At 56.5% G+C, this 14,742-nt stretch overlaps 4 protein-coding genes across 4 annotated transcripts in view; 3 read left to right on the top strand and 1 right to left on the bottom strand.

Moving 5' to 3' along the window:
- IP6K1 (inositol hexakisphosphate kinase 1) overlaps window positions 1–6,160 on the top strand; it is an 82,452-nt gene extending 76,292 nt beyond the window's left edge. The window contains 4 exon segments of the mRNA XM_036869170.1: window positions 1,984–2,159; window positions 2,718–2,853; window positions 2,856–3,050; window positions 3,053–6,160. Coding sequence (XP_036725065.1) covers window positions 1,984–2,159; window positions 2,718–2,853; window positions 2,856–3,050; window positions 3,053–3,249 — 704 coding nt within the window. The 3' untranslated portion in view covers window positions 3,250–6,160.
- A 101-nt stretch (window positions 6,161–6,261) lies between these two features.
- On the top strand, window positions 6,262–8,970 carry GMPPB (GDP-mannose pyrophosphorylase B). The gene is given in 11 exon segments (XM_036869172.1): window positions 6,262–6,869; window positions 6,995–7,075; window positions 7,167–7,232; window positions 7,356–7,418; window positions 7,420–7,500; window positions 7,720–7,878; window positions 7,965–8,064; window positions 8,155–8,192; window positions 8,194–8,253; window positions 8,335–8,517; window positions 8,597–8,970. Coding segments are annotated over 11 exon segments (1,461 nt in total). The 5' UTR covers window positions 6,262–6,371; the 3' UTR covers window positions 8,729–8,970.
- RNF123 (ring finger protein 123) overlaps window positions 8,945–14,742 on the bottom strand; it is a 28,904-nt gene continuing 23,106 nt past the window's right edge. Inside the window, 12 exon segments of the mRNA XM_036869171.1 lie at window positions 8,945–9,169; window positions 9,171–9,232; window positions 9,313–9,403; window positions 9,530–9,600; window positions 9,603–9,623; window positions 9,775–9,837; window positions 9,840–9,866; window positions 9,869–9,918; window positions 13,612–13,696; window positions 13,938–14,013; window positions 14,105–14,293; window positions 14,401–14,540. Coding sequence (XP_036725066.1) covers window positions 9,113–9,169; window positions 9,171–9,232; window positions 9,313–9,403; window positions 9,530–9,600; window positions 9,603–9,623; window positions 9,775–9,837; window positions 9,840–9,866; window positions 9,869–9,918; window positions 13,612–13,696; window positions 13,938–14,013; window positions 14,105–14,293; window positions 14,401–14,540 — 932 coding nt within the window. The 3' untranslated portion in view covers window positions 8,945–9,112.
- Window positions 9,928–13,242, top strand: AMIGO3 (adhesion molecule with Ig like domain 3). The gene is given in 2 exon segments (XM_036869168.1): window positions 9,928–11,325; window positions 11,327–13,242. Coding segments are annotated over 2 exon segments (1,518 nt in total). The 5' UTR covers window positions 9,928–10,747; the 3' UTR covers window positions 12,267–13,242.

Below are 14,742 nucleotides of genomic sequence, written 5' to 3'. Positions count from 1 at the left end.
CATAGGCTCTTCTTCCTCTTTGTCCTTCTTATTTTCATCAACATGTTTTTTTTCCTGCGTTTTGGGGCTGGTAAGACTGAAGCTTAAACTTGGCAGTCTAGAAGAGTGCTGTCCAATAGAACTGTCTGTGACAATGGAAGTATTCTGAATCTGTGCTGAAATTTGTGGTAGCCACTAGCCACACTGTAACCGAAATATGGCTGCTGTGACTGAGTTACTGAATTTTTGTTATTTAATTAATTAAAATCTAAATTTAAATCACCAGGCATGGATAGTGGCTACCATATTTATCAGTGCATGTCTAGAATTGGGGGGGGAGGGGTGTGTGTGCGCATGCGCATATGTACATGTGTACACGTGTGTATTTCTCCCCTCCCAAAAGATAATTAAAAAGTAATATGTTTGATTTTAGTATGTTTTTTCTAAAGATAAACACTATACCTGTGCAGTATAAAACAGTTTTTTAAGATACCAGAGGTAAAAAAGTATTATGAAATGGGAATTCTTAAAATCATTTAGTGTTTTCAAGCAGTAGACAATAAATAAATAATACTTACTGAGAAACTGAGGGGAAGCATGCTGAGCACTTCATATGTACTTACTCAGTTTTCCTAAGTCTTTTGAGGGAGGAACTGTTATGATTTCCGTTTACAGACGAGTAACTGGAAGCACAGGGTGGTTAAGTGTTGTGCTCAGAGCCAGTGAGTGGCCGAAGCAGGATCCAGTGCTCTCAGGCATTGTGAGATATTTCTGCAACCTTCTTTAAGTTTTACTGTCACTTGTTTATAGGTTATAGCAGGTGATGAGACTAGTTAAAAGCCATATTTAATGATTTTTTTATGTTACTCTTTAAAGAATTAGGGGATATTAAAATATTCATCATCAGAGTGATGCTGAGGGTCTTATCCTCCAAGACCATGTGATTGCTACATAGTCCCAAATGTGGAATTGAGGGCTAGGCTGTGAGCCCTGATGACTTTTGGCAGACATGTGACAGGCCTGTACCTTTAAGATTGTTGCAGACAGGAGATGTAGATGAGGACATGGATATAAATGCCAGGAGGCCAGGACCACAGAGCCATTTTAAGCAGAAGGTCCTAGAAGTACTAAGGGATAAGTTTAAATATATGGTCCACTGGTTTGAAGTTTAGTCAGAAAATGGCAAGATAGAAATTTAAATCCAGATTTTCTAAAGATTCCTGTTTGGAATGTTAAATCTGATTTATCATTTTGTAGTAGTGCTACAAAGGAAGTTCCTTACTTCTTAGGCCTGAATGAGACACTGGATTGAGCAGGGCCTTGGTTTACTGATGGTGCCAGGGATGTATGTGAAACTGCCAAATATTCTTTGGTTTATTTATGTATGCCTGCAAGACAGATCTAAAGAATAAAATAAAAATGATGATATCAACAAATGTGGTATATACATACAATGAAAAATTAGCCATAAAAAGGAATGAAATTTTATCACATGCTACAATATGGATGAACCTTGAAAACAATTTGCTAAGCGGAAGAGCCAGATACAAAAGGACAAATATTACATGATGCCACTTATATGAAGTACCTAGAACAGGTAAATTCATAGAGACAGAAAATAGAATAGTGGTTATGGGGGCAGGGGAGGGGGGAATGGGAGTTACTGTTTAATGGGTACAGTTTCTAATTTCTATTTGGGTAGATGAAAAAGTTTTGGAGATTGGATGGTGGTGATGGTTGCACAATAATATGAATGTACTTAACACCACTGAACTGTATACTTAAAAATGGTTAAAATGATAAATGTTACATGTATTTTACCACAACAAAAAATTTTTTTAAAGAAATAATAAGCCAGTGGTTTGAAATCCACATTTGAGAGTTTGTGAGGTGAATACAGATTACATTAGAGGGGAATGCCTCCTTTTATAGAAAAACTGGATTGTGCTTTTCTGGCTGGGGCTGATGGTGAGTTTAGTGTTATTCCCCTTGACTGTGGCCCAGAGTTCCTCCTGCTTGAGAACGTGGTGCACCACTTCAAGTACCCCTGTGTGCTGGACCTGAAGATGGGCACCCGGCAGCATGGTGATGATGCATCAGCTGAGAAGGCAGCCCGGCAGATGAGGAAGTGCGAGCAAAGTACGTCGGCTACGCTGGGTGTCCGAGTCTGTGGCATGCAGGTGAGTCATCCTTGGTGAGAGCCTAGGTGCTCCTGCTTGCCTGTTTTGGGTTGCGTGTGTACCTGCCTGCTATCCGAGCCAGGTGTCCTCCTGGCCCACAGTGGTCCAGAATCTCCTCCAAGAGGGTGAGTCCTCTACAGGGTGCGGAGTGCGTTTTTGTAGATATGTTCCCTGAGCCCTCTTATCCTTACCTGGGGACCTTGGTCTGGGCTCCAGTGCAGAACCACTGTGAGAGCCTGTTGCCTTGATATTGGGGCAAGTAAGACTCTTGTCTGTCAGCAAGATAATTCCTAGTTTGAGTCCAGCTGGTCTCCTGGGGCAACTTGGAGGAGGGCTCCAGAGGTAGTGGCAGAAAACCTGTAGGCCTGGTCTCTCTGCACATTGCTGGCTTTACCACAGGAAAACTTAGGGTGAACTTGGCCTGCCTCCTCCAGTTGTGTAGGGTTGAGCAGAAAATCTCAGGTTGGTCAGAAGTACTTTCCAGATAGTGCCTGCCCAGGGCACCGTGAGGTCATCAGACCTCCCTGGTACTCACCTGTCTGTCTCCTGGGGTTTCAGGTGTACCAGCTGGACACGGGGCATTACCTCTGCAGGAACAAGTACTATGGCCGTGGGCTCTCCATCGAAGGCTTCCGCAATGCCCTCTATCAGTACCTGCACAATGGCCTGGACCTGCGGCGTGACCTTTTTGAGCCATCCTGAGCAAACTGCGGGGCCTGAAAGCTGTACTGGAGCGGCAGGCCTCCTACCGCTTCTACTCCAGTTCCCTGCTTGTCATCTATGATGGCAAGGAGTGCCGGTCTGAGTCCTACCTGGACCGCCGGTCTGAAATGCGTATCAAGCACCTGGACACAGGGCTCCCTGAGGTGGCACCATCCTGTGGCCCTAGCACCAGCCCAGCAGCACCAGCCCCGAGGTGGGCCCCTCCTCTCCACCCAAGGTGGATGTCCGCATGATCGACTTTGCACACAGCACATTCAAGGGCTTCCGAGATGACCCCACTGTGCATGATGGGCCTGACCGAGGCTATGTGTTTGGCCTGGAGAACCTCATCAGCATCATGGAACAGATGCGGGACGAGAACCAGTAGGCCCAGCTCTGGGCTTCCAGAACCCCTTCCTCTCCACCCTCAGGCAGGGACCATTGCTCTGAACTCGCCATGAGGACACACAGACTTGCTTTTAAAAGGGTTATATTTCTCTTTGGTGTAAACTAAAAGAAATGTTTTTAGCTGTAGCCTGGAATCCATATATATAAAGTGAAGGAGGGCAGAACACATCCTCTCAGCCAGGCTTCCTAGCTCTGTGGTTCTGACTGCTGTGTCCAGGCTGACTTAGGAAGGAGGAGATGCCCCTGGTGGGCTTGGCAGCAGGGACAGGTTGCCCTTGGACATTGGTTTCTCTTGCTTAGGTCTTTGGGGTCTGTGGCTGCAGGGTCCTGCTAGTTGTGGGGTGAAGCCCTGGGTTGGCTCAGGGCCCCTCCGTGCTCACTCATCCCTTGTTCCTCAGTAGTAGAGGGTTGGGTGCCCATCTCTTGGGGGACTTTGTAACTTGTGTTGTGAGTATCACCCAGGTCTGTAACAGATGTCCCCAGGGCACCACAGGGCCAACTGCAGACAGCTGGACCCTTCTCGGTTCTGACCTTGGCATGAGGCTAGATTCATGAAGCTGTGCTGAAGCCAGCAATGGCAGAGGGCAGGCCCTGGGATCCCTAGGCCCTACTTGGCACTTGAACCTGCTCCTCCTCCTGCCTGCACAGCCAGCCAGCGTTTTCTCACCAAGATCCCTTGCCTAAGGAGGCCATCCCCTCTTGCCCCACTGGAGGGGGCCCTGCTCTGTTTGCTGAGGAGAGTCAATGTTCCAGCAGGTCTCAGGGCCTCTGATGGCTCTGACCCAGCTAGTATTTGCAGTCCTTGTGCTGTGGGTAGGAGTCCTCTTCCTCTAGCTTGGGCAGCTGTGCTGCCTTGGATGGGCTGCTCCTTCCAGGGCTCAAAGGCTGTGGTCCGCTCAGGGTCTCACCTCTCCCCAGGCCAAGCTCAAGGCAGCAGCCCACTGTGAGGAGCTCCAGGCTTGTGAGGGAGAACTTTAAGCTTGTTTGCTTATAGGGACATTGGGCGCTGGGTGCAGGAGCCCAGATTCTGCTAATGAGAGTTTTGTCTTATCAGTACTGGGGTCCATCAGTCTGTCCATTTGTCCATCTGCCAGCTCCTGTGATCTTTCCCCTGGGTGTAGCCTTGTCATTAGTAAATATTGATTTTCTTCATGCTTCCCTCAGCAAAATATTCTCTTTACCATTTCTGAGGTGAGCTTTTGCCCCTGTGCCCTTCCTCAGCAGGTGCTACCTTTTTTAAAAGAACTGGTAGCAAAATGAATTGGAGGAGGTGTTTCTCTGCTGGCCCAACACCCTCTCTGTGAGCCTGGAGTGTGGCCCCGTCAACACTCAACACTGACAGTGGCACAGTGAAGGCCCAGGGGGTGACCCATTCCTTGCTCATAACTTTTGCTGCCAGCCCTTAATGGCACAGAGACCTGCCATCTCTAACACTTGTGGCCAGGTGATACTGCACTCACCTAGCCATTGCTGAGGTTAGTGCCCTCACCTCTGAGTCTAGGGCCACTGTCATTGTCACTTTTGGCATGTCCCTATTTGGGCATTAATGATAAGCCTGCCAGCCTGTGTCTCTGAGAGGCCTTGATAACTGATGGACTAATTTCCTGGTCCTTAGAGATGCAGCCTCACACATCTTAAATGGGCTCCTTGATGGGATCCCATCTCTCTCGGCCCTCTGACCCTGGTGCCATTGGTGGGCAGGTTCCCATTCCTTGGGGCTAGGAGGGGCAGCTTGCCTGTTTCTGGTCAGTAATGACCATCTTCTGTACTATTCTGTGGCTTCCCCCATGGGGGCAGTGGCTCTTCATTAGTGTGGATAGTCATTTCCTGGCAAGGCAGGGGCCAGAGCAAAGGGTCTGGGGCCACTTGGGACCCACTTGATGGCACCTCTCCAGCCTGGGGATGTGCTGTGCTTCCTGAGTTTGTATATTATGGGAGATGCTGCCCCCATTCCGCTCTTCATCGCGAGAGAGGCTGTACTGACTTAAATTCAGTGTTTGCCTGGCACTAAAAGAGCAGGGCTGGGATTTGCTGCTTCTCCCCCAGGGCAGGGTCCCTTCTTTTCAGCACTTTTGAACACTTGGGAGACACAGCCCTGTTATCTGGTGGGTGGTGGGCATGTGTGTCTGCACACGCTCTTTGCCACCATTTCACCCTGTTCCATGCTAGAGAGCCCTGTCCCTGCCAGGCCCTGCCTTCCCAGCCCCAACTTGGGACCAAAGTGCAAGATGGGATCACGGGTTGGGGCGTTCAAGCGACCCCGCTCTGTAGTGCTTCCCTGGGCGAAGTCGACACCAGCCCCCTAGCGGGTGGATGGCGGTGCTTAAAGAGGAAGGGGACCAGTTTTGCAACTTGGCAGGGACCCCACGCCTCCCTCACATCCGGGCCTGTACAGTGGGCGTGGGGATTCTCCTTAAGGGGCCAAAGGCCTGGGCTAGTTCGTAGCCTCTGCTCACTTGCTCACATCCCGCCACGTGCACCACTCCCCCCCCCCCCAGATGCAGATTGCTTGAACTTTAAAACTGTTCAATTTGGTTTTGTTTGTGCCGATTTAAAATATGTTTTAATGGGGAAAAGTTTGGGGAGAACCGTGGGAAGGGCCTGGTTCCTTTGCTTCTCGAGGAACTGCAAGGCCTCGCCTGGAGGACCGCTCTCTACTCCACTTTCCTGGAAGCTGCCTAAGCCTGTCCACGCCGCCCGAGCCCTGCGCCCGGATATGACACGTGGCTCTGGTCGCGTCTGGGCGCGGTTGCGTTTTCTCGGGACCTTGCGTGCAGGGGAGGGGGGTGCTCTGGCCTTGGGCCGAGCCCGCCCCTTTCTGTACACCTAGCGCTGCCCGCCCCGCTTGTGTCTGAGGTCGTGTATGTCAAAATAAAGCCGCTAGAAACCGAGGCGTGTCCGTGTCTTTGAGAAACCCCTCGGCCTCCGGGAGACTGGCCTAGTCCGGCGCGCCCGCGTCCTCGGCCCCTCGCTGACCCGGTGAGGGGGAGAGGGGCCGGAAGCCGCTGGGGCGCGGTGCAAAGGAAGCCTCGCCCTTGGCGCCAGCTCCGCTTTTGGATCGCCAATGGCCAGCTGACCCGCAGGTCCGGGTCCCGGTCCCCCATGGCAGCCCGGCGCGCTCGGCTCTCATTGGCTGCGTCGGCCGGAGCGTCGCGTCCCGGCGCTCCGACGCCGACGTGTGCCACGTATACGGTAGCTGATTGGGCCGCCCGAGTTTACGTCACTTCCCGCCGGCCGCCGGCTCGAGTTGGGAGGCAGTCGTCTCCGTCCGGCGTCGCGTTTCGGTTTGCTGCGGTCCCGGACCTAGCGTCAGCGCGGACTGGGTGGACAAGGCAGAGCCAGAGTTGGTCAGTCTGGCGGGTGAAGGGCGCGGGGCCGGGCACAGCGGCGGGAGTGTGCGGCAGAGGTGCGCCAGGCGGGCCGCGGACACCTCGGATCCCGGGACTCACTCTCCGGCCGCCCGCAGGCGCAATGAAGGCACTGATTTTGGTGGGCGGCTATGGGACGCGCTTGCGGCCGCTGACACTAAGCATCCCGAAGCCGCTGGTGGACTTCTGCAATAAGCCCATCTTGCTGCACCAAGTGGAGGCGCTGGCCGCGGTAAGGTCCGGGGCCGGGGTCTTGGTAGGACCTGATAGGATGAGGGACGGCCAGCGATTGGGGATCGGGGACACCTGTGCCTTCGGCTGAGTCCGCCTGGCGGCCGGCGCCGTTCTGTCCCACAGGCCGGCGTGGACCACGTGATTCTGGCTGTGAGCTATATGTCTCAGGTGCTGGAGAAGGAAATGAAGGCGCAGGAGCAAAGGGTGAGGCACGGACTTCTGGCTCTTTGCCCTGGTCCCCGCTCAACTTTTCACCCTGGTGAGAGGAACCTGACGGGGGGTTTCTTCCTTCCAGCTAGGAATCCGAATCTCTATGTCCCATGAAGAGGAGCCTTTAGGGACAGGTCAGTAGAGACAGAAGGTCCCTTGGGGAGGGTTTTAGGGCCAGGGAAGGGGCAAGATCACAGCCTGGATGGGGACTGCTGAGCCTGGATCCAGGGGCTCAGACCCCCAAGATGATGGTGACCCTGTTCCTCTCCCCCAGCTGGGGCCCCTGGCACTGGCCCGTGACTTGCTCTCTGAGACTGCAGACCCTTTTTTCGTCCTCAAACAGTGACGTGATCTGTGATTTCCCCTTTCAAGCCATGGTGCAGTTCCACCGACACCATGGCCAGGAGGGCTCAATTCTGGTAAGCAAGCACGTCTTTCTGCTCTAATGTTCCTGTCCCCATGCGCAGCCTCCCCAGCCTCTCCCATTCTCCGGCCTTGAACTGCCCCTTAGTGTTGTGGATGCAGAGCTGTGCAGTTTGTGCCTTTAAGCATTTGTGGCAAAGCCCGTGAAATTTAGGACAACGTGTATATCAAGGCTCAGGAGCACTGGACTAGGCCTGAAGTCCCCCTGCACTCAGGTGACCAAAGTGGAGGAACCCTCTAAGTACGGTGTGGTGGTGTGTGAGGCGGACACAGGCCGCATTCACCGGTTCGTGGAGAAGCCGCAGGTGTTTGTGTCCAACAAGATCAACGCAGGCATGTACATCCTGAGCCCTGCAGTGCTACGGCGCATCCAGGTGTGTAGAAGCCAGCTGCTGGGTGGGCTGGGGCAGGGCAGGCCACCACCGCCATGACCCTGCTCATGAGCTGCCCACTCCCACAGCTGCAGCCCACATCCATTGAGAAGGAGATCTTCCCTGTCATGGCCAAGGAGGGGCAGCTCTATGCCATGGAGTTGCAGGGTGAGGCAGGGAGGCCACAGGGTGGGGGTGGTCTGTGGCTGGGCTGAGCCCCCTGGAGCCCCCTGATGCATTCTCTCCCTACAGGTTCTGGATGACATTGGGCAGCCCAAGGATTCCTCACTGGCATGTGCCTCTTCCTGCAGTCGCTGCCGACAGAGGCAGCCTGAGACACTGTGCTCAGGTCCTGGCATTGTGGGCAACGTGCTGGTGGTGAGGCCTTGCCCAGAGCATTGTCAACCCCCTCAATCTTGGGGGACAGATGGCCCACTTGTGTTTCCCCACTGTCCTCAGGACCCAAGTGCCCGTATTGGCGAAAACTGCAGCATTGGCCCCAACGTGAGTCTGGGTCCTGGTGTGGTGGTGGAGGATGGTGTGTGCATTCGGCGGTGCACGGTGTTGCGAGACGCCCACATTCGCTCCCACTCCTGGCTTGAGTCCTGCATTGTAGGCTGGCGCTGCCGCGTGGGCCAGTGGGTAAGCCTCCGGGCTGGGCCAAATGGAGAGGGTGGGGGAATGCCTCTGCCTCGCTGACAGGCCTGCCCCTCCCCCCAAGGTGCGCATGGAGAACGTGACAGTGCTGGGTGAGGACGTCATAGTTAACGACGAGCTCTACCTCAACGGGGCCAGTGTGCTGCCCCACAAGTCTATTGGTGAGTCGGTGCCAGAGCCCCGCATCATCATGTGAGGATGCTGCGGGGCTGGCTGAGCCCCCATTTCCCCACTGGCAAGGGGATCACTGGCTCGACACATCAGGAGGCTCTGGACTCATTGCCATTTGACTGGGGAGGATTGGACAAGGCTGAAGCCGTCGGACACCCGCCTTCGCCTGTGGACAAATCTGGCAAGATCCTTGCTGGGCATTACCCACAAAGCCCACTCACTCAAGATGGCTGGGCATGACTGTATGGAATAATAATTTAATGCTCACTGTTGGCCTGACTGAAAGTCAAGCTCAGGCACAATAGGGCATGGTGGGGGGCCGTGGGGGACAGGGCAAGGGGCTCATAAATAGGGCCCAGCCTGGTTTGAGTTTAAGGGTAGAGGTTCCTGCTGTGTGGGCCAGGCAGGCCTAGGCAGCCGAGGAAGTGGCACTTGCACTGGCTGCCTTGTCCCAGTCCTCTACAGACCACGATGGTGGCTTTGGCAGAAGAAGCAATCCTTGTGTTCATCAGGTGCTGGTTGATGCAGGCTCTATAACGGGGGAGGGCATAAAGGTGGCCTGTGTATCCCTGCTGTTCCCCACCCAGCCCCTTGTGCCGTGCAGCCCACTTACTTGCAGGGACTTGTGGCCACAGGGCTGGAACAACAGCAGAAATGGGTGAGCATAGCAGATGGGGCAGAGGTCTTCCTCACTGGTGGGCTGCAGGGAGCAGAGTGCAGGGTGGGCTGGGGTTGGGTTGCCCAGACAAGTTGGTGTACACTACGCACACAGCTGTGGTGATGTGTACTGGGGTTGTGTGGACCCGTATGCTGTGGCCCCACTCACCAGGGAGGCAGCTGCTGCCTGGGCAGACGCAGAGGTCAGGTGTGCCAACATCTGTTCCCCCTGGGCCAGTCCTCAACACTGATGTAATCTGTGTCTGGCGGGTGGAAGGAGGGTCAGGCCCAATGTGGCCCTAGAACCCAGTGCCTCTTGAGTACTCCCTGCCTGGAAATTTGCTCTTCTTAAGACTACTGACCTGGCCCAGCCCCAAATCCCTCTCTTCCCTGACCCACCCCCGGCCTACTCACAGCTCTGTAGGGAGAAGAAGCGCTTCTGGTCAGGGGCAGGCAGGGTAGTGCCAGGGGTAGGGGCTCTGGCTGCCCCAGCAGATAGCATATGAGCGGAGCTGGAAGCAGGGATCAGCCAGGAGCACTGATGTGGCTCTCTCTGTCCTAGGTGGGAGAGGGTACAAGGGTAGTCAGAATGCTGGGCCTGTCTGAAATCAGTATCTATCGGAGGGTGGGGCTGGAAAGTCCAGCCTTCTGCATATTGCCTGGTTCATTCCACCCAATCTCCCTGCTTCTCTCTAGTCCTCCCAGTAAAGTCCTAGATCCCGGTAAGGACCCACATTGCCGGGTACCAGTTTAAGGGGGCACCACCAGAAGATAATGGAAGTCCACCTGCCCCCTTCATTTACGTTAACCATTGAAAGGAAACAGCTGCCAATCATATACGTTAACCCTTCAAAGAAAACACCTGCCCCTCATAAACGTTAACCCCTTCAAAGAAAACACAACACAAGAAGCTTAAAGGCGTGCTTCCAGGGTTCCGGGAGACAGGGCCCTCTGGAAAAGCCGCCGGCCAAGCTCAGGCTGGGGCATTGTGGCCCGACTCGCTCACCCTCTGGCGGCCACGCGGGGGCCTATGATCGCAGGGGACGCGGCTACCCCCGCCCTCCAATGGGAGCCAATGGAGCCTGAGGCCCCGCCCCTGAGAAATCGCTCCCGGAGAGTATTTAGAAGCTGAGTGCTCACAAAGGCACTCAGGAGAGAGCTGGGGAAGCCTGAGAAGGGAGTGCTGAGCGAGCGTGGCCCCAACTCACAACCCAAAACCTGGGACCGGGCAGCTGGTGCAGTCGGCCTCGCGGGACGGAGCCCGCATCCTGTCTCGCTGGCCACTGGCCACGTAGCGCCCCGCACTTCTGGCCGGATGTGAAGTGGGTGAGTCTCGGAGCTGCGCCCCACACCGAGCTGCCCTGTCCCACCCCTGGCAGCCGCCGCCATGGCCCGGCTGGTGCTGCAGGGCACACTGCTGTGCATGCTGCGCGTCGGATTAAGCACCCTGGACTCCGAGGGCTTCCTGTCCCGTGCGCCTCATAACTGTCCCTACAAATGTGTCTGTGCTGCCGACCTCCTGAGCTGCGCCGGCCTGGGGCTGCAGGATGTGCCGGTCACGTTACCAGCTGCAGCTGCAGACCTCGACCTGAGCCACAATGCGCTGCAGCGCCTGCGCCCCGGCTGGTTGGCGCCCCTCTCCCGGCTCCGCACCCTGCGTTTAAATCACAACGAGCTGGATGCGCTAGGTCGGGGAGTTTTCACCAATGCCAGTGGCCTGCGGCTGCTCGATTTATCATCTAACGCCCTGCGGGTCCTCGGCCGCCACGACCTCAACGGCCTGGGGGAGCTCAAGATGCTGCTTCTGTTCAATAACCGCCTGGCGCACTTGGACGAGCAGGCCTTCCACGGCCTGGGCGCGCTCAGTCGTCTCTACCTGGGCTGCAATGAACTTGCGTCCTTCTCTTTCAGTCACCTGCACGGCCTGGGCACGACCCACCTACGTACTCTGGACTCTCCTCCAACCACTAGGACGCATCCCTGTACCTGACCTGGCTTCACTGCCAGCCTTTCTCAAGAACGGCCTTTACTTGCACAACAACCCATTACCCTGTGACTGCCGTCTCTACCACCTGCTGCGGCGCTGGCACCAGCGGGGGCTCAGCGCCGTGAGCGACTTCGCGGGCGAGTACCGTGCCTGCTTCAAGGTACCCACCTCCCGCGTGCGCTTCTTTGAGCACAGCCGTGTCTTTGAGAACTGCTCAGCCGCCCTGGCTCGGGGCCTAGAGCAGCCTGAAGAACAGCTGCATGTGCAGGTGGGGCAGTCCCTGAGGCTACACTGCAACACCAGCGCCCCAGCCGTACACATTGCCTGGGTCTCGCCGCAGCATGAGCTGCTCATGGCACCTGGATCTCGCAACGGCAGCATCGCAGTGCGGGCTGATGGCAGCCTGGCCATCAGCAGCGTGCAGCCATGGCACGAGGGTGTCTTTGTGTGCCTGGCTACTGGACCCCACCTGCATCACAACCAGACACACGAGTACAACGTGAGTGTGCACTTTCCACGCCCTGAGCCTGACACTTTCAACACGGGCTTCACCACACTGCTGGGCTGCGCCGTGGGCCTGGTGCTCGTGCTGCTCTACCTGTTCGTGCCACCCTGCCCCGGCTGCCGCCGCTGCTACCATTGCACCTGCCGCTGCCGCCGCTGGCCCCGAACACCCAGCCCACTCCAGGAGCTGAGCGCACAGTCCTCAGTGCTCAGCACCACGCTGCCCAACGCACCAAGACGCAAGGCCAGTGTCCACAAGCATGTGGTCTTTCTGGAGCCTGGCAGAAGCCTCAATGGTCGTGTGCAGCTAGCGGTAGCTGAGAACTTTGATCTCTACAATCCCATGGGCCTGCGGCTCAAGGCTGGCTCTGAGTCCGCTAGCTCCACGGGCTCTGAGGGTCTGGTGATGACCTAGGCTGCCCAGGGGCCCCACCGAGGCCACTGCCTGCCCGCTGCTTGCCCTGCTCCCTGCTGCTGCCCAGAGAACTGCCAGATGCTGGTGGGAAGCACTGGGCTTGGTCCTCCAGCCTCCTGTGTGGGCCTCAACATAAACCACAGCAACCCCACTCACTGGTAGAGGGGCTGAAGTCCCCAACTCTCTCCTGCTTCTCCCCAGCAGCACAGGACCAAAACATCCCAGGACGTAGCAGGGCCTACCTGTGCCCACATGAGGATTGGAACCGAGGACCATCTGGAAGAGCGCTTGCATTAGAGCCCCAGGTTCACCCGCAGGGGCTGAGGCAGCCATCAAGGAGAGTGGTGGTGAAGAACTGAAGCATGACCACCTTCCGCTTCCCAAGGGGACGGGAGTGGCCCACGGGGGAAAGGAGGAGGACTTCAAAGGAAGACTGAGTCCCCACCCCGAGGGTGGAAAGAGGAATTACAAGCCCTCCCTCTGGTGAAATGTGACTCCCCACGCACCAACATTCAAGCTACTTGAAGCGTCACGAGTCCATGCAGTCTGGTGAGAAGGCAACCAGCAGGCAAGGCTCCTCAAGAGAACCCCAGGGGCATCGCAGGCCACTCTGAGGGCAGAGCCTCTCCCATGGGCTCGCAAGACAACGGTAAGGGGCACCAATGGCCTGTTCCCCCAGCTTTTCAGCAGTAAAAAGCCTGCTGAGCGTGGCTAAGATGGGAGGGCCGAGCCAGAACTTGCTGTCTCCCAAGGGTAGAATCCTCTTAAGGGCTGGCACTGGTATCGGCCTAATGGCTGAAGCAGTGCCCTGGCTTCATATGCATCTCACCACTCCCACTGCAGGGAGGCAGGGAAGCGGGGACTGGGAACCCCTCCTGAGTGAGGGCTCAGCTGGGGGGCCCACAAGTGTCCTGGATCCAGCTATCATGGAATTTCTTAATAAAGATAGTACATGCTCGTCGCTGGAGCCTTCACAGACACAGGTGGCAGTGTGTGTGCTCAGCTCTTAACCCCAGCAGTGCGTCCCTGGATATCACACGATGGCACCCCGCCCTTAGCACAGTCTTAGTTCCCCTGCCCCTGCCTTAGGCACAGCCACAGCCAGCGGCTGTGCCCGTGGGCCGGGGCACCCTGCTCTGCTGAGCTCCTGGATTCTCCTGCTTTGAGCTGCTGCTGCTGCTGCTGCAGCCACCCAGTTACTCAGTTCACACCTCACTACCTTCCTTCCAGCTCCAGACCTGACGCTGAAGTCCATGTGAGAGATGAGCTTTGGAAGGCCCTGCCCAGCCCCCTCCCCATCAGACAAGCCCAGCCCCCACAGGGGACCCCAGCCCCTAACACTCACCCTGAGGCTGGGCCATGCACCAGGAGTCGTACCAGGATGCCTGTCACTGCCACCAGAATAGGGTAGTGGTCCACACTCTCCAGGCCTAAGGGAAAGGGAAGGAAGGGGATGAGCTACCCAAGTGCTCCCGCTGCAGGGTCTCCATCCCTGCCCAGCCGACATCATCGTCATTCACACTTCCCACCCTCCTCCCCACAGAAGGCTGAGCTAGGCTGGGGGTGCCAAGCCAGGCTGTCCCGGTGCAGAATGTAGAATCAGGCAGCACTGCTCCTGGCAGAGGAACCAAGGCCTGTGGTGTGTTGGCTACAGGGCTTCTAGGTCCTCACCAGGCAGCCGCAGGGTGACCACGCGGTCAAACAGGTTCCTCTCAGCTGTCACCCGGTTCAGCACCTGGTTCAGCAGCTGTGAGGGCAGGAGCCCGTTGGTGGATGGGTGGGCTCACACCACTGGGGTGTCCCCAGGGTCCCAACCACCCTTGCCCAGATGGACACACCTGTGCGAGACGCCGCAGCAGCATCTCGGAGGTAGGCTGGGCCCAGTCGAGGAATATCTCAGGCACCAGCGTGATGGTCATCTCTAAGACGCGCAGCAGGCTGACCGAGAGGTCAAAGCAGGTGGCACATACCTTGAGCTGCCGGCTGTCCACAAAGTTCCGCTCCAGGCGTTCAGCAGCCTGCTGGATCTAAGCCACCAACGTGTGCGTGGGCAGCAGTCAGTGGTCTGGCCACACCACAGATCGTGCCGCATCCTCTGCAACCCCCTGGCCCACAAGGTCCCTCCGTGACCCACCTCCTGGATCATGCCGATAAACTCAGAGAAGGCCCAGTTGAGCTGGTTGAGGACACTGTTGAGGAAGCTGGGTGCCACGTCAGGACCCTCCCGCAACAGGTCTGCCATGTGCTGCTGCAGCAGGGTGGAGGGGCAGGGCTCTGTGGGGACATGGGGAGGGGCATCATCGGGACTCCAGTCAGCGGCCCCTGCCTGTCTGCCTCTGTCCTCACTCACAGGCCATTGGTGTAAGGGCAGACAGACAGCTCCCTGGGAACACTCAGGTCTTGAAGGCAGGCGGACAGGGTGCAGTGCTGCCTGGGGGTTAGGGCTAAATCTGTCCCCTCCCTCTGCTGGGCCAAC

Source organism: Balaenoptera musculus, chromosome 11 (genome assembly GCF_009873245.2).
Source record: "Balaenoptera musculus isolate JJ_BM4_2016_0621 chromosome 11, mBalMus1.pri.v3, whole genome shotgun sequence".
Taxonomy (NCBI): domain Eukaryota; kingdom Metazoa; phylum Chordata; class Mammalia; order Artiodactyla; family Balaenopteridae; genus Balaenoptera; species Balaenoptera musculus.
This window is presented reverse-complemented; position numbering and strand designations above follow the sequence as displayed.